Consider the following 21,953-nt stretch of genomic DNA (forward strand, 5'->3'; position numbering starts at 1 on the left):
GGGAAGAATCCCGCTAGCTGACCCGAAGGGATCGAGTCCTGTGGGTGGCAACCCGCCGGTGACTGTCGGATTGATCAGTTCAGGTGGTGGCTGGTCGGTTTCAAGCGAGTCCGGCGGGTTGAACGGGTCACCGAGTTGTGTGGACACCCCTAATATATATATATATATATATATAGACTAGTCGCAGACCCGCGTGATGCACGGGAAAATTTGATATAAATATGTTTTATTGGATAATTATTAAATTAATATATTAGATTGTATATTTTTAAAAGTCAATGTGTTATTTGAAATTATGTTTTATATTAGAAGTTTTTTTGTGGTGTAACAACTAACAAATTAAATATATTTTGTAGTTGGGTATTATATATAGTGAAATATATATGAAAATACAATACGATAAATTTTATATATATAAAAAAAATTACCGTGTGAGTGTGAGAACTATTAGACTAAGTTCTAACTATGTATACTTTGTTTATTACTATACAGATGTATGCGATTCAACACTTATAGGCATATTTTTCTCCAAAACATAGATCCACATCTCTTTCTTCCACACAATTGAAACTAAGTGAAAAATTTTATAAAGATAACTATGCAATAGATCATTATGCAATAGATCATAATCAATAAATTATATATCATAAAGTATAAATATAAAATAAAATAAAATGTAAAAAGAAAACTTTATTTCATCATATGAACATATGAACAAATCCCGCAATATATAACTCTTCAAATTCATAAACCACATGATTACTTGGATTTTATAATAAAATAAGATCAATCCATCCATCATGACATTGTAGTATAGTGTAGATATAATCATATAAAAATCACGTTTTGTTTATCATGTTTCATAAACCAAAAGTACCATCTATACATCTAATAAAATATTTAAAGAGTAACACATGAGAATTCTTAATTGAACATCCAATTATATATATATATATATGTGTGTGTGTGTGTGTGTGTGTGTGTGTGTGTAGATGGTGGAGGAGGGGGAATGGTGGGTTTTGAACCACAAATAAGGGGACACCATAAAGAATGTTGCTAAGCTATCACTTGAACCCCCCAAAAATTAATCTAAGAGGCTAGACTTAAGGATAATAGGAATTCCAAGAAAGAATTAATCAAATTCGTTAAGTATCTATACATAAAAACATTAATAGCATAATGATGCTCCAATCGTCCTGACAAGTATAGCCGCTGAAGAAATGGTGGAGGGCAAGATAGGCTTTCAAGATCAAGGACCTCGCTCTCTTCTATCGAAGTTATAGACAAAGCACGAAGTTTTTTTAGCATTTCAATGGAAGAGCACAGAGCAACCCCGTGTTCTCTTCTGAACTTCACAATGCCTAGCCTCCGCAGTTGATCCAGCTTTCCAAGTTCTCTCATTAGATCATGGCTGCCATGATCTGCCTCTATAAAGCAGAGCTTTTGCAAGAAACGGAGACATCCTATTTGTACCATGGCCTTGAAACCATATTTAGAATTTATTTGTGCATAAGATTGTATTTCATACCGATACACCAATAGGTGGCGAAGTTTCTGAAGCTTCGAGATCTCAACAGGCAATGCAATGATACATGTGTGTTTAAGATCCAATGTCTCTAGGTACTGAAGATTCCCAATTGAGCTTGGAATGTTTTTTATTTTTGTGCCCCTCAAAGCTTAGATATTTCAAACGGAACAGCCTGATGATCTCATTAGGAAATACCTCTAGAGGTGCACCTTGCAAATCTAAGACATTAAGTAGCTTAAAATCAAGAGGAAACGAAAGGGATTTTGAAGACTTAGAAAGTGAATCTACCCTCCAAAACATGAGCAAAGAACGAAGATGAGAGATGCTCTGGCCTCGTAGTACATCTGGCATGGTTTCATGTATTGACAGGCGACAAAATTTTTCAGGCCCCACTGTGCCTTTTGTTGTTACAAAGTTTTGATCTCTTGATTTGGAAATGATTATTTGGCGAAGTAGGTCATGGACGCGGCATGTTTTGATCCTCCCTTCACTAGTTGTTCCAGCCACTTGGATCAGGCTTCTGTTCAAGAGCTCGTAGAGGTAGCCTTCTGCAACTTCTTCCAAAGTCATGCCTTTTTTTGTTCTCACAAATCCTTCCGCTATCCATAATCGTATTAGCCTCATTTGGTCAATGACACTATTTTTAGGAAAGATGCTAAAATACAGAAAACAAGAATTGAGATGGTAAGGTAAATCATTATAACTGAGTGATAATATCTTTTCCATACGGTTGAGTCTAGCATTTTCCTTAAGTTCATCACCAAGACTACGTTTAATCATATCCCATTCATCTACCCTGTCCTTGGTCGCCAAAACACCACTGATTGCCACAATTGCAAGTGGTAATCCTTCACATCTTTTGAGGATACTTTCTGTGAGATTCTTCAAATAAGGGGGGCAAGAGTTTTCTCCGAAAGTCTTCCTGCAAAATAAAGTCCGAGACTCTTCAAGAGGTAAAGGGTTCAAAAAATAGATGTTACCATGGAATTCCTTGACAGAGGCAGAGGCTATGTCAGAATTGCATGTTGTGAGCATTACTCGGCTGCTATTGCTGCTTGGCAATGCATATTTGACTGCATCCCACTCATCTATATGCCACAAGTCATCTAGCACAATCAGGTACCTCTTAGTCGTATGTTGCAAAAAGCTGTTGATTTTTATATTTAGCTGATCGTTGGTCATGCTGTCCAGTTCTTGAGGAACTGGTTTCCTTTTTACCTGGTAGAGTTGCCGAAGCATGTGTTTTAGGAGCTCTTCCATCTTAGGAGATAGATCAACAGTTATCCAGGCACGGTATTTGAAAGTGTAGCTTCACCTGTGCATCATCATAGACTTTCTTTACCAAGGTGGTCTTCCCCAGCCCCCCTATTCCAACTACGGTAACCACTTCTCGTCCAGTATCATCCTGGATTAGCCAGCTGATCAGCTGCTTTCGATGCCCACTAGATCAGATTCTTCTATCAAAAGGGCATTCTGTCGATGGTCATGCGTCCTAGCAGCAATCTTGGCAGTAGTCTGGGTGTCAATGGTTTCGCTCTGTAATAGCTCATGTCTATCTGGGATATTTTCGATTCTGGATTTGATGCATTTTATTTCTGCAGCTATCTGATGGTGAGTTATAAAATTCTTTATTGCGGAAAGTTTATTTTTAAGATAAGCATGGGAATCATGGGCAGGATGATGTGTGAGGCGAAGCCTGTATTCATCAAGAGCATCTTCAATACCATAAGCCACACCTCTTAGTTGCTTAACCCACACGTCAAGTCCAGGACTCCTGTATTCTATTTCATCAGCAGCTATTAGTAAGGCCCTGATGTCCTCCAGTTTGTCTTTGATCCCCACAGCTTCTTCCTTCACCCCCTTCGACAGTTGCACCTCTTCTTTAATATAGTAAATGTGCATTAAGGGGAGGGCAAATTGGTAATTGCAATTGCACATCCCAAATGGGCAATTGATTTAGAACAAATGGACACATAGGGACCAAGTGTTTCACCTATCAAAATTTACTAGTTCCAGCAGAGGAAATTGAAGAACATCCAAGACCTTCGTGGGGCATTCCAACAAAGAGATAAGGAAAACTAAAAGTCCGGTAGAATAGAGGGAGAACTCTCAAGTGAGTATTCATAGATTTTACATTTTAGATTTTGCAGTAAAGAGTTCAATGGATAAAGGTAAGATAAGGGATTGACTCATTTGCATCCCAGATGTGTAAAGGAGCCATGACTTGTCCTTTTTGAGGTTCAGGGAGCTATGGTTTGGCGGATGGGAAGGAAGGTTCTAGTTGGAGGTGCTCTACCACAGCCTTTAGGAGATGCTTTTGCTGGGAAATGTGTCAATCTTGAAGGGGTGAAACAGTCTATTGTAACAGCAAAGATGCTTAAAATTCCAGTTTGCGCCTATGATCTAGATCCTAGAATTTGGCCAATACTCCTTTAGAGTAGAAAAGCCGATGAAGCAGGTGATAAATTTGTAACATAATTTCTCTCAATTTCAACTGGCAATGCCATGCCCAAAATTAAGAGGTATATTTTTTATTAATTGTCTACAGAAAATTAGTCTACTCATAAAATGTTTCTCATTAGTAAGTGGATTAGGTTGTTTAATAAACTTCATTGGTATTGTAATATCTCCACTTATAAAGCACCAGAAAAAAGGGTATTAACAATATTCTTACTCGGTACAAATAATTTTTCCCATTAGTAGGAATTAAATAAAGGAAGAGAGGGAACATAAAAAATGAAATGAGGTGTGAGAGGACTGATTTTTATTTTTATTTTTTAAGGGGGCAATGAGCCTATCATTTGACTTAATTCTAGGTGAAAATAGTAACCTAAAGTGATTTAGCCTTGTTTGGTATTGGTCCAAAGAGGAAAAATTAAGTTGTCTTTAATCTCCATGCAATAATTGGTAAAGGAATTGGAAAATAATTAAATACAATTTAACAAGGCTGATTGTTCAGCATTTAGCAACAAAAATGTTACTCCACCAAGGAGTTCGGAAAACAATATATATTACTCAACTTTTAGATCAGAAAATAAATGGCATATTCAAGGTTAAACTTGCCACAGTCGTTGTGGAAGGCTCAGTTAGGAGGGTAATGGAGGTCGCTAATTTCAATAATCAGCTCTATATATTTTCGTCTGTGCCTACAGAAGAATGAGTTTGGATTACCCCATGATTCAGTCATCATCATCAGAGTCATCAAATGTAATCTTTTTAGCCTTTGGAGCATCTAGAGAAATTTCCTTGAAGTGAGCCCCATAAAGCTTGGACTCCTGCATTGCAACATGAAGTATTAAACTACTTTGATGGAAAAGATGCTTGAAATATCTTGCATGCACATGCACATGCACAGACCAGGGCATGTTGACATAGAACCAAAGAAAAAAATAGCGCGAACACTTAAGACTAGGGAGAAAAATCCAGCAACTATCTGAACATGAATGTGAACTGTGAACATGTAAGTACGAACACCTATTAATGGGGAGAAAATTTATTAAAATGGGGAAGAAATGTACACCTTCTTCTTTACATGAGTGCCAAATTTTAAAAGGGCCTCGGGCACAATTTGCCCGGCTTCTCTGAGGACATTTACCAGCTCGCCAGCAAGCCCCTGAAATAGTACCATTAACACTGGAGAAAATGAAAAAGAAAAAATTTGGCAAAACACAGCCTTGGTCAGATGACCAAGATATTGAATAACACACACACACACACAAATTACCTTGTTCTGCTGCATGAAGAATGTATGAGCAACACCCTTTTTACCAGCCCGTCCAGTCCGCCCAATTCTGTGGACATAGTCCTCTGTGGTCAGAGGAAAACTATAGTTGATCACCACTTCAACATCCGGAATATCCAATCCTCGAGCAGCTACGTCAGTAGCTATCTGCGTGTGTATGGTCACATGTAAATAGGACTTATAGGTTACTGGAAATTGTCCATGATCATTATAGATCAAGTCATGTAGAGATCAGGCCCTTTCAATCAATTCTCTTGTGTGCTCGAGCATCTAAAAAAACTCAAAAATTGAGCAATAAGATACAATAACTTACCATCAAAGGGCAGCTTCCTTTCTTGAATAATGACAATGCCTTTGTACGTTCATGTTGTGCTTTGTCACCATGTATTGAAACAACATTCCAACCCCTAGAAATTGCATGTTAACATCATCAGTGGCTTTCCATTTTAAGAGTCATAGCCAGAATAGCCTGGCTTGGCTAAGGAGTCCTAATCAATATATAGGGGCAGGAATACCTTTCTAACAGCATATTTTCGACACGTTTTGTTTCATATTTGTACAAGACAAAAACCAATACTCTATTCCTGGCAGAAGTACAAAATGTGTTAGCAGGATATGGCACAACAAGGTGTTAAGAGAAATTATATAGTGATTCAACTATTTTCAAGGTTTTCCTGTGTGACACAGAGATACAGAATATATTCATCTAAGTCAATGATAGAATCCTCCAGGCTTCAGTTGTCTCAAGCATGAATTCACAAGCTTAATGGATGATTAAAAATAAAAGGGAAAAAAGGGATTTCTTTTTCACCGCCGGGGGGGAGGGTGGGAAAGGGGGGGGGGGGGGGGGAATGAATAGCAACAAATACCTTTGGGATTGGTGGTATTTTTCCAGCAGAGTGACTAAACGCTGATCACGTGAACGATCATCCAAAACCTAAAGAAAGATTATTCGTACTTAATAGATACAATCATATTTCTATGCTAAGATATAACAACTGATTGTTACACAGGTTATTTATATAGTATTGAGAACTTCTATACCTCCACTATCTGCATTACATCATGGTTGGCAGCTAAATCCTCTGAACCTACAACAACCTGAAACAATGTTCATCGTTCTTTCAGAGATAGTGATTAGGAAACTGATCAAAGGAGATAACGAACAAAGACCCATACCTTAACTGGATTAGGATCCATGAACTCCTGAGCTAATTGATGAACTAAGAGAGGCCACGTGGCACTGAACATTACCATTTGGCGAGCTGTGCAAAATTAATAATTTTATATTTCTTGTCAAGAAAGGCTGAAAAGTAATTCATCCAGGCTTAGGGCAGAGTCAAACAAAAGATGAAGAAAATTAAATCCAAAAACTTCAATTAGAGGATAATAAAATCCATAACAAGAAGTGCAAAACATAGATTTCTTCATATTACATTTATCATAGATACCCACTGGATGGAGGGGTGTAACTGACATATTCTACCAAAACCCAATATTACTGAGTTAGATGTTTAAGTAAAAGACATGGTTAAAAACAAAATTCCTCAACCAAACTGATCTATTTACATGATTGTTTTATGTAAGTGGCATATTTCATTATTATAGATGGGTCGGATGGACTCGATGGAGGGATGCAACTGATATGTTCTACCAAAAACCCAATATAAATGAGAGTAAGATGTTTACCTGAAAGACATGGTTAAAAACAGGGCTACTCAACCAAACTCATCTATTGTTTGTTTCATGTCAGTGGCAGTTCATGCAATTGAAGGTGTAAATATAAAAGGTTTTTTTAGGCAATAGAATTTAAACTCAATTAAAATATATATATATATATATATATTATAGAATGATGACATGGAAAATTTTGGGATTTCAAAAGTTTATGCGGTAACATGAGAAGGTGTCAACAAAAAGTTATAAATTATATATTGATGATATGGTTCATGTTGTAAGTCATTTATATATTTATATGTACGTCTTGATAAGTAAAAAAATATATATATAAATCAGGAAAATGAGTCACCCAAGTATACAAGAAGTATACTTGGGATACTTGGGTAAACAATCAGTTTATATATATATATATATATATATTGATTGTTAAGTACACACATTTAGTGGATCTTGAAGCCATGACCTTAGCCTCCATCCCATTATTATGGGAAGAGAAAGTACCAGCAGAGCTATAAACTACTTAAGTAGTTTATATATTACTATGGAATATTTTGGCTTTACTAACAGACACCAGAGAAGATGAATTAGAGAGAGAGGAAAAATCATCCGTATAGCTTGAAGGTTAAAAATTCACTCAAACCCATTAAAAAATGTCACCATCAATCCAGAAGATATCAGCAACACAACAGAAAATCCAATGGACAAAGAGCTCCATTGACACTACTATATCCAAAGCATCAGATAGACTCAAATCATAATAGACCCAGTATCTGAACTGAGCTACCTAGGGTCAGCTGTTGGTCCATTATGTAACGACCTAAGGAAAAGCGCTAGCCACATCTGCGCTATACCTCAAAAGGACTAGTCACAATTGAGACTCCTTGTAGTTGTTAATAAAACCCACATCTACCCAGTAAATACCCGATGTGGGACTCATTACACACCCATACACATCACACAATCAATCAAATTGAGGCATCACAATCTCCCCCACTTAAATCCCTAACGTCCTCGTTAGGGCCTACTTTGTAGGGTAGTGTCTTTCAGCTCACTTTGTGATGCCCCAATTTGATTGATTATGTGATGTGTGTAAATGTGTGATGAGTCCCACATCGGGTATTTACTAGGTAGATGCGGGCTTTATTAACAATTATAATGAGGCTCAATTGTGACTAGTCCTTTTGAGGTATAGCGCAGATGTGGCTAGCGCTTTTCTTTGGATCGTTACATATGGTATCAGAACCGGCCTGGTAACCCCGCGTGGGCTCAAAGACACTACCCCACAAAATGGGCCCTAATGAGGACGTTAGGAATTTAAGTGGGGAGATTGTGATGCCCCAATTTGATTGATTATGTGATGTGTGTGGGTGTGTGATGAGTCTCGCATCGGATATTTACTGGGTAGATCTGGGCTTTATTAACAATTACAAAGAGCCTCAATTGTAACTAGTCCTTTTGAGGTATAGCGCAGATGTGACTAGCACTTTTCCTTAGATCGTTACATAATTGTGATGCCCCAATTTGATTGATTGTGTAATGTGTGTGGGTGTGTAATGAGTCCCACATTGGGTATTTACTGGGTAGATGTGGGCTTTATTAACAACTACAAAGAGCCTCAATTGCGACTAGTCCTTTTGAAGTATAGCGCAGATGTGGCTAGCGCTTTTCCTTAAGTCGTTACACATTATTTCCACAGTTAAAAGCCCTATCAATATATTTTGACAAATTTGATAGTTACACAAGGAGAGGGAAGAATTTGAACCCTTGATGTCTCTGTTGGAAACACCAAAAGGCAATAGTTGAGCTACAAGGCTCTTGGCTAAAAGCCCTATTAATGTGACAATCCAAGCTCTGCCGCATTCCATAAATCTTATTCTAAGCATTGGTTGTTGGCCAGTTAATCAACAGCCCACTGAATCTCTCCAAAATTTGAAAATTAAATTCGGATCATGTCCCACCACTAATTGTGTTCCCTCATAAAACCTGTCTTTCTTCAAGATTCCTCCCCGTGACTTTAAATACTTCTTTTGTGTTCAACAAAATCCTATCTTTTTCTAACCATACCTTACAGATTCTTAAGTACGTATAAAATTCCAAACCCTAAGATCACTACTTTGCAAACCCTAAAGCCCAAAGCATAAGCAATTGTGGGTGAGGTTCCAAGTGTGTCCCACATCAAGAACTTAGGCGAACAATGACCCTTTATGATTTCCCATCAATTTACTACGTATGGGAATTTGGAGGGAGACAATACATGGGGGAGGAAGAGGAGAACGGAAGGAATAAGTATCCCTTCAATTGGATGTTCTAATAAATATTAGGATCGGAGAGGGGAATAGATCTGTTTGGTTGCATAGTAGGAATGAGAAGAAATAATAAATGTATAATAGATGATGTCAATTGACAATAGGAAGAAATAAAAGATAAGTTGTTTAGATAGAGTTAATTTTCATAAATTAAGAGTAAAGTGGAAGTAAAGATCAATTCAATTAACCTTATATCCTCTCCTTTCAAACTCCCTCAATTTTAGAGAATTGAAAACAGGGCTTTGAAGGGGTACCAATATCCTGACTTTGACTCTTTAATTCTTTGACATAATACATCAGACTTATAATGCATTACCAGACCTTGCACTGCCTTTCCAAATGACTCATGGATTACCAATATCAGGCTTCAACACTCTCATTTGAACACTACAAACCATTAGCTGTAGTTACTGCATCAAGAGACTAGGAAGGCAGAAACTAGACTAGGAAATTCAAGTGGGAGCTATTGGAGGAAGATAACATATATCCAATGCTCAGCACATCAGCTATCAAAGATATTTATTTATAGGAATCAACAAAACAGAGAGTAGACGAGCATTCAAGAATAAAGGGAACGTATAAATAAACAAATAATTTCAACACAAACATAAGAAGCATAACGAACAAAGAAACCATTGTTAATATTCTGCGTACCAGAACAGGTCTGACCCAGAATAGAGCGAACTTCTTGCTCAAATCCCATATCCAGCATTCGATCGGCTTCATCAAGAACCTACAGAAAATTAATGTTCATATTCATTTAGAGCACAAACTACATAGTGGGTCTTCTCAAAAAGCTATACTCAACAGGCAATTAATTGATAGTTGCAACTTGCAAGTGCAACAATGACATAGACGTACTAGTGATATCGATGTTCTTGGGGAGGGAGGGAGAGAGAGTGCTAAAAAGTATAACAAACTACACCTACTAACTTTGGAGTTCTCTTAGTGTCTCTATTTGGTTTGTAACTTTTGAACTGAAACAATGTTAACCTACAAGTTTTACCCTAATGCAAATATGAACCATCCGTCCATTTTTAAGAATTAATGAAGGGTAAGAGTCATATGGCTATCACATGTACACATATAAACCTCCCAACCTAATCATAACATTTGCTGTTTCAGATACCCACTACTAGAAGTACAAACAAAGAAAACGATGTTAGCATCCAAATGAAGATTTACACAAAGAGCCCACCCAAAATGATGGGTTCTGGAAGGAAATGGCAGTGCTAGGGTGGGGGGATGCTAAAGTTGGTCATTTGTTTGAGAGGAAACATATAATGCACTAGAGGCAATACTTTGAAAAGTTCTCTCTCAGAAAATGGATATTGTGGACCTTATCTGCAAGGTGTTCACTTTTAACAAATACGGTACAGGAGGATTCCCTTTTAGTCTAATTGGAGGGGGAAAAGCTGTTGTTTGCTCTGAGAGAGAGAGAGAGAGAGAGAGAAGGGCCCTGTCCCATAAGATTTTCTATTTTCGTCAATCCATTGCAGTCATCATTTTAAAATGAATTCTCTTCTGCTAAAATGAAATTATAGGTTCAGTCAGAAAAGGAACAGCTACTGGAGATACATGATTATTTATGGCTGAGTTTTGGAGTCTCAAGCGTGCAGCCATTGGGAAAGCATTTCAACAAATGGATACTCATTTGGAAAGTGATGCACATTAAGATGACCACTTAGGAAGGACTGCTTAATAATGGCTGAATAAGATTTTTATGATACCATTATTGTTATGTGCACTTTACTGTCAGTGTGAGGCTGTCAGCTGACCTTTCCCACATAGCTATAAATCAAATTGACATTACCATAAAGCTTGTCACTTTTTCATCCCTAACATCTGCCCTAGCCTCAATGCTATTAATTTAAATAGCTCCATGAAGCAACATATAGATAATAGACAGGGATGCATCTTCAAGTTCAAGGAAATATCAGTTTTTTCTTTTGTCCAAGTTGGGTGTTGCAGGGGAAAGATTTACTACCACGGTTATCAGATATCCCATGCCAACCAATGTTGCCATTTCAATGAAGTTCACTGAAAAAATACGAGTGGACAATATGTTTTGAGAAATTGGATTTCCCAAGAGACTGATGTGGGAAAAAGAAGTGCTATTTGAAATGGATCTTGTTGGCACAAATTAGTTTATTAGACATGATAAGTAACCAGGATTTGATTTTTAAACACAATAAGAAAAATTTTGATAAGCCAAGTTTTACAAAGAAAAAACTTACCACAAATGACACCTCCTTAAGGCAGCACACTCCCATTTCAATCAGATCCTTTAAACGACCAGGTGTTCCAATGACAATGTCCTGAGTGTACAGAAGAAATAAGCCAGTGATCCAACTATAAGAAAATGTAGCACACCATATCGTCTTTCTAAATAAATATATAAAGCAAACAATCAAAGCATTATTAGTGTATGTCTGTGTGCAACTAACAGGACAGAGTAATTAATGTGTGACTTTTACAATTGGCATATAAATACAGCCAGACTTAGGAACAGAATATCTTACAACACCAGACTTCAAAGAAGCTATCTGAGGTCCTTTTGAGGTTCCTCCGTATAGACAAACTGATTCCACACCACAAGATTTCCCAGCATCACACAGAACATCTGAAATCTACAAAAAAAAAATAAGGCCAATTATTGGTTGCGTTTTAGACAACAAAAACCTTCACAAAATCAAATGAAAATATAGAAAAGATATTGCCGGAGAGAAGATAAGAAGATGAAAACCATAACAGAATCAGCACAGTCATAATAGTAGATAGACATAAAAAGTGGAAATGCTATCATCACATAATCCATAAGTTTCTCCAATTGCCCTGTTTTATTCAAGCAAATATGTGCTGGCATTAGTTCACATTTATGGTTCTAGAGTTCTTGTTTTTAGTGCATACCATCAGATCTCTCCCTGAAAATACAAGTGCTTTGTTATTCATGTTGGTTTCTTACAACCAATGATGAGAACATTTTCTTCCTCTTCTTTTCCCCCACATTCTTCATTCAGATAAGTAAATGTGCGTTCCTTATTATTCAATTTTTATTGTTCCTGCTATTATAATAATAATAATAATAATAATAATAATAAAATTATTGTATTTATTATTTTGGATAAATAATAAAACTCCTTGACATTCCCAGCGAACCAGATTAATTCCCTCCTCACTTTCTTACCAAAAAAAGAAAAAGTGCTATATATCAAAGAGTTCTGAAGGAAATCTAAAGTGGCTTGATAACAAATTGTCACCTGTTATTCAAGTTTTTTTTTCATGCATTTTAGTGATGATAATATTTATTTTAGCAGCAAATCATTCAATAAGGGAAAATAACAAAATACAGAATGGACTAAACAGATTAGCAATTACCCAATAACCTCATTCAGGCAATGTTCTATTTTTTCAAACATGTTACTTAAAATGTTAGTATAGGGATTGGGAAAATGATCCCATTCCCAAAGCATTTTAGACCCAAGCATCACCACATGGAATTCTTAATTAATATGCCAATAACATGGTCTTCCAAAGCTGATTCACACTCAATCATGAGAAGGAATTATGCCATCTCAGAAATAGTTACATTAACGAAAATATTCAACACGTAATAAAGAATTCACATCACTCAATACAAATAGGTTATAGAAATTGTCATTGACAACATACTTGTTGAGCTAGCTCCCTAGTCGGTGAAAGCACGAGGCAAAGCGGATTACGCCCCTTCGACATCTTTCCTTTTCGTTTGTTCAACACATGCATAATTGCCGGCACCCCAAATGCCAGTGTCTTACCTAACACACACACACACACACACACACACACACCCCAAAAAAAAATCCACAAAATGAATATATACAACAAACCCTTTGTCCCAAACTTTCTGGGGTCGGTTATGGACGATGTATAACTACTACTACTACTATTCATCCTCTGAAACTGAAACTAAAGAAAAGTAAGTAGGGTACCTGAGCCGGTGGCGGCAATGCCGATAAAGTCACGAGCGTCCAATAAGAAAGGCCAGGCACGGGACTGAATGGAAGAGGGGCTCTGGAAGTTCTTGCAGCACTCCAAAACCTCTTGGGGCAGACCCGACTCGGCGAAGGACTTCAAAGGAGCATACTTACCCAATTTCACATTATGCCCACTCACCACGACCAGACCATCTTCCACAGCTTCATCCTCTTCTTTTCCTTGGTGGGTTTTGCTTTCCTTCTCATCCTCTTTCGGTTTCTTATTCTTGCTCTTCTTCTCCTTGGGCTCGATTTCTTCGTGCTTTCGCTTGGGATTACTAGCTTCAGGTTCTTCGGCTTTGTCCTTGTTCCTTTGCTTATTCTTATTCTTCTTCTTCTTCTTTATCTTATTTTCTGGGTTTTGTGGGGGTTCTGAATCGCCAGGAAGAACGCCGGTGGTGGTGGAGTCCTCGAGTTTCCGACCCATCTTTGACTTTGTAGCTGAACGGCAGAGCAAAAGCCAAAACCAAAGGTTTTTAGTTTTTAGTTTTTACTAGTAGGGGTTAGGGTTTTGGACACTATAGACTACTTTGTTTGGTTGTAGTTAGGGAGGAGGATGGAAAGGCAAACGAAATCCAATGATAAATTAGTTTATTTGGGAAAAAGTTTTTCTACGCAACTTTTTTTTATTTGATATTAATTTTGAAAATTTAATAGTTAAATTGGATATTCTTATCATATTTTTTATGTTTACAAAATTTAAAGAGATCAAAAATCAATAATTATGTTATCAATAAAATGTTTAAATTTTATGTTTTTGTAATTTAAAATTAAGCATAAAAATAATTTTATTAATCAAATAGTAAATAACATCTGACTTGAACGATATTTGACATACATGTTAAAAACATGTACTTTAACAATTAGATTTTTAAAATTTACATTCAATAAAAAAATTATATATATAAGAAATTTTATCAATTAATTTATTGTTTGTATATATGAAAGAATTGAAAGAATGATATATATTTCTTCTATTTGATTTAGAAAGGAAATGGAAAGGAGAATCACAAAATCCTCTAGAGTTCCTTAAATCCTAAATATTCTTTTATGATATATGTGTTTAAGATTATGTTATGTCAACATTGTATTGACAAAATTACATTTGATTGAGTGACGAACAAGTGAAAAGATAGAAGAGTTTTTAATTTTCTCGTGGTGTCTGGTTGGATAGGTGGAAAAATGAAAAGATTGAAAAAAATTTTGTTTGATTAAGAATAAAAATAATATAATAGAAAATATAGATTATATAAATTTACTCTCATACTTTTATTTGATAAAAAAAAAGTAACACAAAAAATGTCTGGAATGTGAGATAGGCTTAGAGAAATAACAATTAAAAATAATAATAAATAATTATTTAATTAAAATAGAAGGTAGAATAGATATGATTTTTTTGATGAGTTAAGGCAAACGGTCTAAGACTTTTCACATGAAGGAATTTTGCAAAGAAAAATGATTCCTTCCCTCTTCTTCTCTATTTCCCTGTTCCTTCCAAAATTATCAAAATATTTCAAAACGTTCTGCAAGAAAGAAATGGGATATTTTATTATTTATAGTATATATAATAGATGTATATATATATATATATATTTATTTATTTAAAAAAGTTTTTTTCTTAGCATATATATATATATATAGAGAGAGAGAGAGAGAGAGAATGAGCCCTCTCTCTGTTGTACAAATTGTTGGAGCCAAGACCTTCCAATTCCAATTCCAACCAACCCCCATTAATTAATTAATATTAATATTGGGGTTCGTACAGTACAGAAATTGCAAATTGGACAGACAGAGGAATGGCTTTCTTTCTTTTTTTGGAAAATAATATGTATCTTTCTCAACAAAAAAAAAGGAAAATAATATGTATCAATGTAAATATTCATCAAAAAAACAGTGGCGGCTCTGGATTATTTTTTAGGGGGGTCAATAAGAAACATAAATTATGCAAAATTTAAAACAAAAGAATACTTGAATGTATCGACATCACAAAAAACAAAACCAAAAAAAAAAAAAAAACCGAAATACATAAAGTTTTACAATTTCTTTCTATGATGTTTCATATATTGAAATTGTTAAATGATTTATTTATTATAAATCTTACGAGCTACATTTTTTTTCAGTGTATACAGCTATTGAGGACAAATTTTTCACATCACATGGCTTCATTTCATTGGCGACCTGCACCACGTCAATATTATCATGGATTTTGGGAAAACCTCTTTTAAAGCCCAAAAGAGCCCATATTTACACAAAAAGGCATCAAAAGCCCATGGTTCAAGCTCATGGCACATCATCTCATTTTTAGCTCATGATCCAAGCTCATGAGTCTCATCGGGGGAATTTTGGGAGTCGTGGTTTGGAGGGCCAAGAAGTATGTTCAGTAAAGCTTCAGTGGTTCAAAGTTGATAAAGGAAAGCATGTTACTTGGCGTGTCTTTCCCAATTCCCTGAAGTCTGACGGGTCAGTGTGCAATAGGTAACATTTGGGTAAGCCTCTCATATCACATAACACTTAAAATAATAAAACTCTCCATACTTTTTATATAAAAATTAATGTTCATCATATAATATAAGTTTAAAGATGTAATTATAGTATTTCATATCAATTATATTATTATCATCTAAATTAATTCCAAGCACATGGCTAAATATATATTAATATCTCATATCTAGTATTAAAATGCTCTCCTTACTCTCCAAGATTTGGTTAAGATACAAAAAGACCATGATTACATCTCTAAAACTTCATTAAATATATTTTCCAAAAGAGAAAACTTAGCCGAAAACACCAAAAACGGCTCTAGCGGAAGCTATAATAGCTCAAACTAAGCTACAGACAGCTCCAACAGAAGCAGAAACACCTTCTGTAGAAGCTGAAACAGTTCCAGCACATTCTGCAGTAGTTCCAGCTGTGGTACCAGAAAAATCTCATAAAACTTATCTCACCATCTTTAGTCAAATCATGAATTTAATGCCATATACTTTCCTCCAAGAAAATGATATCATTCGGATGACATCATCCAACTGTAACAGCTGTGATTGACAGCTGTAACAACTATAACTTCAGCCATTAAGTCTTAAACTTTCTTCTTTTAGCCAAAAAACAAAAGACCACTTACTTTGTCAAAGATTTTTCCTGATTTGCTAAGTTTCCCTTCAACTAATTCTGATCTAGTTACATAGTTTGGCTCTATATAAAGAGAACCAAGCCACACACCAAGGGCCCCCCCTTTTTGATCTCTTCCTCTCTGATTCCCCTCTCTGCTCTCTCTCTCTCTGAATCCACAATGTTCTGAAACTAGATGCACCTTGCTACATATGCCTCTAAACTCTTCTATACTTCTTCATCTCCCTTACAAAAAACCTCTCTTCATAGATAACAACACAACACACATATTACAACAACATTACCCATTACCCATCTTTCCCACACTCCATTATTTTGAAGTATCATCATCTTGCTGCCCAAAACACATCTCCATCTCATTCTTGATTTCTCATATTAAATCCTCCTTCTTAGAAAGCAACATAACCAATGTCATAATACAAAAAACAATCCCAGCAGTAGCCTTTACTACATTTAACCTTCATTTATCTATCTCATACTTCTATTTATTTTACAAAACATATTTCTCACAAAATACCCATACATACTTCTCATATATCTCTAAACTCCATATCTCACATAGTATACATATACAAGATATATGTCCAACAAAGTATCTACAAATAATTCTCATACATGTTACAAATACCATATCTCACAATATATACATATTCTTTACCATCTCCACACACACACATAGATATATATCAAACACTCTTCCAAAAACTTATTACTAAAAGCCCTTTCTTATGAAAAGCAAAAACTTATAAAATCAAAAGCCCTTCTTATGGAAGGCAATATTACTCATATTTGACTAAAAACTAAAAGAGTATTACATAGGAAAAGTCATTTAAGTGTATGATGAAAGGGGATAAACTTAACCAACCTATGCACACGGCTGGATATACTCTCTCTCCCTCCAGTTGCACCCATTTTCCCCCTTCAATCATGAAGTCACCATGAAAGGACTCATAATATCATACTGTACCGCTGAACTCATTCTATCACGCTGTTGAAATGTCTAAGTTCACTGTTGTCCTACGGTTGGAACTCCAAACTATGAAGATAAGTCATTATATTTTACCTTCAAACTTATATTATCAAGTATATTTCGTTCATTATTATTATACCACTCAACTAATGTCATTATACCGCTGGAATCTTATTAGCTCATTAACACTATAAGGCTAGAGCCACAAACTATAAAGCTCACTAACATTATACGGCTGGAGCCACAAATCACATAAAGAACAAAGTGATGCTACACAGCTGGAGTCAAAAACATAAAAGATAAGTCAATGTTTTCTCCATCTTTTAAATTATATTATTGAGTATATGTTAACTCATTATCATTTTACCATTATCTCACCATTTAATAAACATGGTCTCACTAATAATAAACATACATATTAATAAATTGATATACCACCAATGGACATATATTACTTGGATATAAACCATTGTTGGACTTGTATCATTTGGACATATACCACCAATGGACATATATTACTTGGACATAAACTATTACTAGACATATCTTATTATGATGAACATGAGCCATGAACCGCAACTAGACATGGACTATTGGACATCACTCAATATACATAATAATAACGTATCAACTTACCATTTAATCAAAGCTATCATGCTAAGCATATTATTTATTTATTTCAACAATTATCATGATTTTAAGATTTTGGGTTTTATCTATTTTGTAGGCTTAAAAATACACCGGTAGTCATTGGTCTATGCGGCCCAATATCGAGTTCCGGGTTGACCTCCCCAAAACAAATCCGAGCCTAGCAAAGTCACACCTCCAAAGGCACGTGGCCACACGCAAAAAAAAACACCCCTGACTAAGCAATCATTCATCCATTGATCTCTCATTGATCCATTGGACTTATTAATTTTTTTCCCATATTTTAATTAAAATTGGTTTGTTATTGAGTTTTTTTTTTTAAATGTTAAAATATTGTTAAGAGAATCATATTCAAACTTATTTTAACTGGGCTCAAAAAAAAAACCAATGATCAAGGTGTTTAAAATTTTACTTTAGGGAGGTCAAAAAAATATATATATATATATTTTTTTTTTTTGTGTGCGGGGCCCTATGCAAAAAATATATATATATACAAGTGGAACAACACTTGAAGATCATTTCTTATTATTTTCTAGACTAGAAGAATGATTCTTCTTCTAAGAATCCAAGTTTACCATTTGGTTTGCGTAAGAAATTTATCAAAATATTGGGAACTTAAAGCAGCAAGCAAATGACGAAGCAGCAGCAAGCTCTGAGGAATGTGTTGGACAAATTTCCCCATTCAAATATAAATATAATCCTCCAATGCCTCAGTTCGACTACTACTACTACATGCCATGCACGACAGGCTCATGCCCACATCCTCAAAACTGGCCTATCCAACCATGCTAATCTCACCACCAAGCTCCTCTCTCTCTACGCCAACAACCATTGCTTCCATGAAGCCGCCCTCATCCTTGACTCCGTCTCCGACCCCAACGTCTTTACCTTCTCTAATCTCATCCATGCCTATTCAAAACTCAGTCGCTTTGCTGATGCGCTCCGACTTTTTTCTCGTATGATATCTCATGCCCGCCTTCTGCCTGATGCTCATGTTTTCCCTAGTGTCTTCAAGGCTTGTGCTGGACTACGGGCCTTCAAACTCGGCCAACAGGTTCATAGCTTTGCATCCGTATCTGGGTTTGCTTTTGATTCTCTTGTCCAATCCTCTTTGCTTCATCTCTATCTCAAATGTGACCGTCTTAGAGATGCCCACAATTTGTTTGATAAAATTGCCCAACGGGATGTTGTTACATGGAGTGCTTTGATTGCTAGTTATTCAAGACGTGGATGCATACATGAGGTGGAACAGCTCTTTTATGAGATGAGGTCTATGGGCGTGGAACCCAACTTAGTGTCTTGGAATGGTATGATTGCCGGTTTTAACCATAGTGGGTCATATAATGAGGCGGTTTTCATGTTCCAAAAAATGCATTTTGAAGGCTTCCAGCCTGATGGGTCTAGTATTTCTAGTGTTCTGCCGGCTATAGGAAACCTAGAGGATTTAGTTTTGGGGATCCAAATTCATGGTTATGTGATCAAGCAGGGTTTCAATTCGGACAAGTGTGTGGTCACCGCACTTATCAATATGTATGGCAAGTGTGCCTGCACCTTAGAAATGTCACAAGTTTTTCATGAAATAAATGAGATGGACATAGGTGCTTGCAATGCATTCATTACAGGTCTCTCGCGAAATGGTCAAGTTAACAATGCACTGGAGGTATTCCGGCAATTCAAAGGCCAAGGGATGGAATTGAATGTTATTTCTTGGACATCAATGATCGGCAGTTGTTCTCAAAATGGGAAAGACATGGAAGCTTTAGAACTTTTCAGAGAGATGCAAATTGTGGGAGTGAAGCCAAACTCCGTGACAATTCCTTGCTTGCTTCCAGCTTGTGGCAATATTGCGGCACTAATGCATGGGAAGGCAGCCCATTGCTTCTCTCTTAGAAGGGGATTCTCTAATGATGTGTATGTAGGTAGTGCATTAATTGACATGTATGCAAACTGTGGAAAAATCCAGTTGTCTCGGCTTTGTTTTGAGAAAATGCCCACAAAAAATTTGGTGTGCTGGAATGCAATTATGGGTGGATATGCAATGCACGGCAAGGCTAAGGAAACTATGGAAACATTCAACTTGATGCAGACTAATGGAAAGAAGCCTGATTTTATCAGCTTCACTTGTGTATTATCTGCATGCAGCCAGAATGGCCTAACTGAAGAAGGGTGGTATTACTTTAATAGCATCTCACAAGAGCATGATATGGAAGCTAGGATGGAGCATTATGCTTGCATGGTAACGCTTCTTGGTCGGGTTGGAAAACTTGAAGAGGCTTATTCTATGATTAAGACTATGCCTTTTGAACCTGACGCTTGTGTTTGGGGAGCTTTACTTAGTTCTTGTAGAGTTCACAGTAACGTGACTTTAGGTGAGATTGCTGCCAGAGAACTCTTTAAGTTAGAACCAAGCAATCCAGGGAATTACATACTTCTATCAAACATTTATGCTTCCGAGGGCAAGTGGATTGAAGTGGATAAAGTGAGGAATATGATGAAGAGTTTAGGTTTGAGGAAGAATCCTGGCTGCAGTTGGATTGAGTTAAAGAACAAGGTACACATGCTACTTGCAGGAGACAAGTCACATCCTCAAATAGACCAAATTATTGAAAAGTTGGATAAATTGAGCATGGAGATGAAAAAATTAGGTTACTCTCCTAATACTGACTTTGTTCTCCAAGATGTGGAGGAACAGGACAAGGAGCAGATTTTATGTGGGCACAGTGAGAAGTTAGCAGTAGTTTTTGGGCTTTTGAACACTAGTCCAGGTTCTCCTCTTCGGGTCATTAAGAATCTCAGAATATGTGGTGACTGCCATGCTGTTATAAAATTTATCTCCAACTTTGAAGGGAGGGAGATTTCTGTAAGGGACACAAATCGGTTTCATCATTTCAAAGATGGAGTTTGTTCTTGTGGGGATTATTGGTAGATTGATGAAACGGTTAATTAGGGAAAGCCATCTTTACTATTCAAAAGAATATTAATATGTATCATATTCAAAACATTGTCATTCTATTACTTCAGTCCACAAATTTGTATTGACACTAAATTAGTGTCAAAATAGCATTTCTCCTCTGCTGTGCACCATTCATTCATTCTTTCATTCATGTTCTTGAACTCTATATTCCATACTATTCTAGTTTAACCTTGCAAAAATCAGAAGTAACATGAGTAAATAAGGGAGCATAGGACAATGTAAAGAAACAATTTTAGCATCAGATAAAAGAATGCAACATATAATAGCTGTCTGAATTTTAACTTTCTGCAACACCATTCTAAGAAGATATGACACAAGGCACATTCCTTATTACTTCTTCTTTTTTTGTTGGTAAATAGTTATAATGGGGGTGAGCAGATTTGAACTCTAGATGTCTCTATTGAAACACCATGAGATGGCAACCAATTGAGCTACAACATGAATACTCTTTTGGTGCTTTTGGAGGGAATAATTCTTCTTTCAAATGCACTCATTTCCAACTTCAATGCATAAATCCTATTCAACTAACAAAACTACATAAAAGTAAAATAAGTGCGCACTTCATGAACATAAATACATGTTCTTATTGTAATAGTAAGCGGGTTCATTGGGTTTATGTAGGGATATTGGCTTATATAGAAAGTGTGGACTTCCATCTTGCTGGTCACTTGATTTGGTTGAATTTCAAGTTGGAGACAATGCAAAAATATTTTTTTTAATATGCTGATTTTCCTCGGCAAGTTTTTAAGTGAAAACAAACAAATACATTCTTTATTTTTTGTTAGAGATATATTAGCCCATTAGTATAGGTCCATTCTTTATTTTTAATATATTTTTTCCTTAGCATGTATCATGAGTGAGGAGTTGGTTGATATGATAATCATAATATGTTCTAGATGCTTACATCGCAAGTTCGCATACGGTTCCTTAGCTGTTTTCTTAGCATGTATCATGAGCAAGAAG

The 21,953-nt window shown here is 36.0% G+C and overlaps 2 protein-coding genes and 1 pseudogene across 2 annotated transcripts; 1 reads left to right on the forward strand and 2 right to left on the reverse strand.

Moving 5' to 3' along the window:
* Positions 1-1,089: 1,089 nt before the first annotated feature.
* On the reverse strand, positions 1,090-3,430 carry LOC115971598 (annotated as a pseudogene).
* A 990-nt stretch (positions 3,431-4,420) lies between these two features.
* On the reverse strand, positions 4,421-13,812 carry LOC115972136 (DEAD-box ATP-dependent RNA helicase 5). Its single transcript, XM_031092309.1, has 13 exons — positions 13,228-13,812; positions 12,929-13,053; positions 11,779-11,886; positions 11,494-11,574; positions 9,911-9,989; positions 6,450-6,535; positions 6,315-6,371; positions 6,140-6,207; positions 5,786-5,854; positions 5,584-5,677; positions 5,253-5,417; positions 5,049-5,141; positions 4,421-4,803 (listed from the first exon to the last, which is right to left on the reverse strand). Exons 1-13 carry the CDS (start codon positions 13,697-13,699, stop codon positions 4,708-4,710), a joined length of 1,593 nt encoding a protein of 530 aa, XP_030948169.1. The 5' UTR covers positions 13,700-13,812; the 3' UTR covers positions 4,421-4,707.
* Positions 13,813-18,561: 4,749 nt separating this feature from the next.
* LOC115970723 (pentatricopeptide repeat-containing protein At1g20230) lies at positions 18,562-21,411 on the forward strand. Its single transcript, XM_031090318.1, has one exon. It carries the CDS (start codon positions 18,648-18,650, stop codon positions 20,940-20,942), a length of 2,295 nt encoding a protein of 764 aa, XP_030946178.1. The 5' UTR covers positions 18,562-18,647; the 3' UTR covers positions 20,943-21,411.
* The last annotated feature ends 542 nt before the right edge of the window (positions 21,412-21,953 follow it).

This window comes from Quercus lobata, chromosome 12, assembly GCF_001633185.2.
Source record: "Quercus lobata isolate SW786 chromosome 12, ValleyOak3.0 Primary Assembly, whole genome shotgun sequence".
Lineage (NCBI taxonomy): Eukaryota > Viridiplantae > Streptophyta > Magnoliopsida > Fagales > Fagaceae > Quercus > Quercus lobata.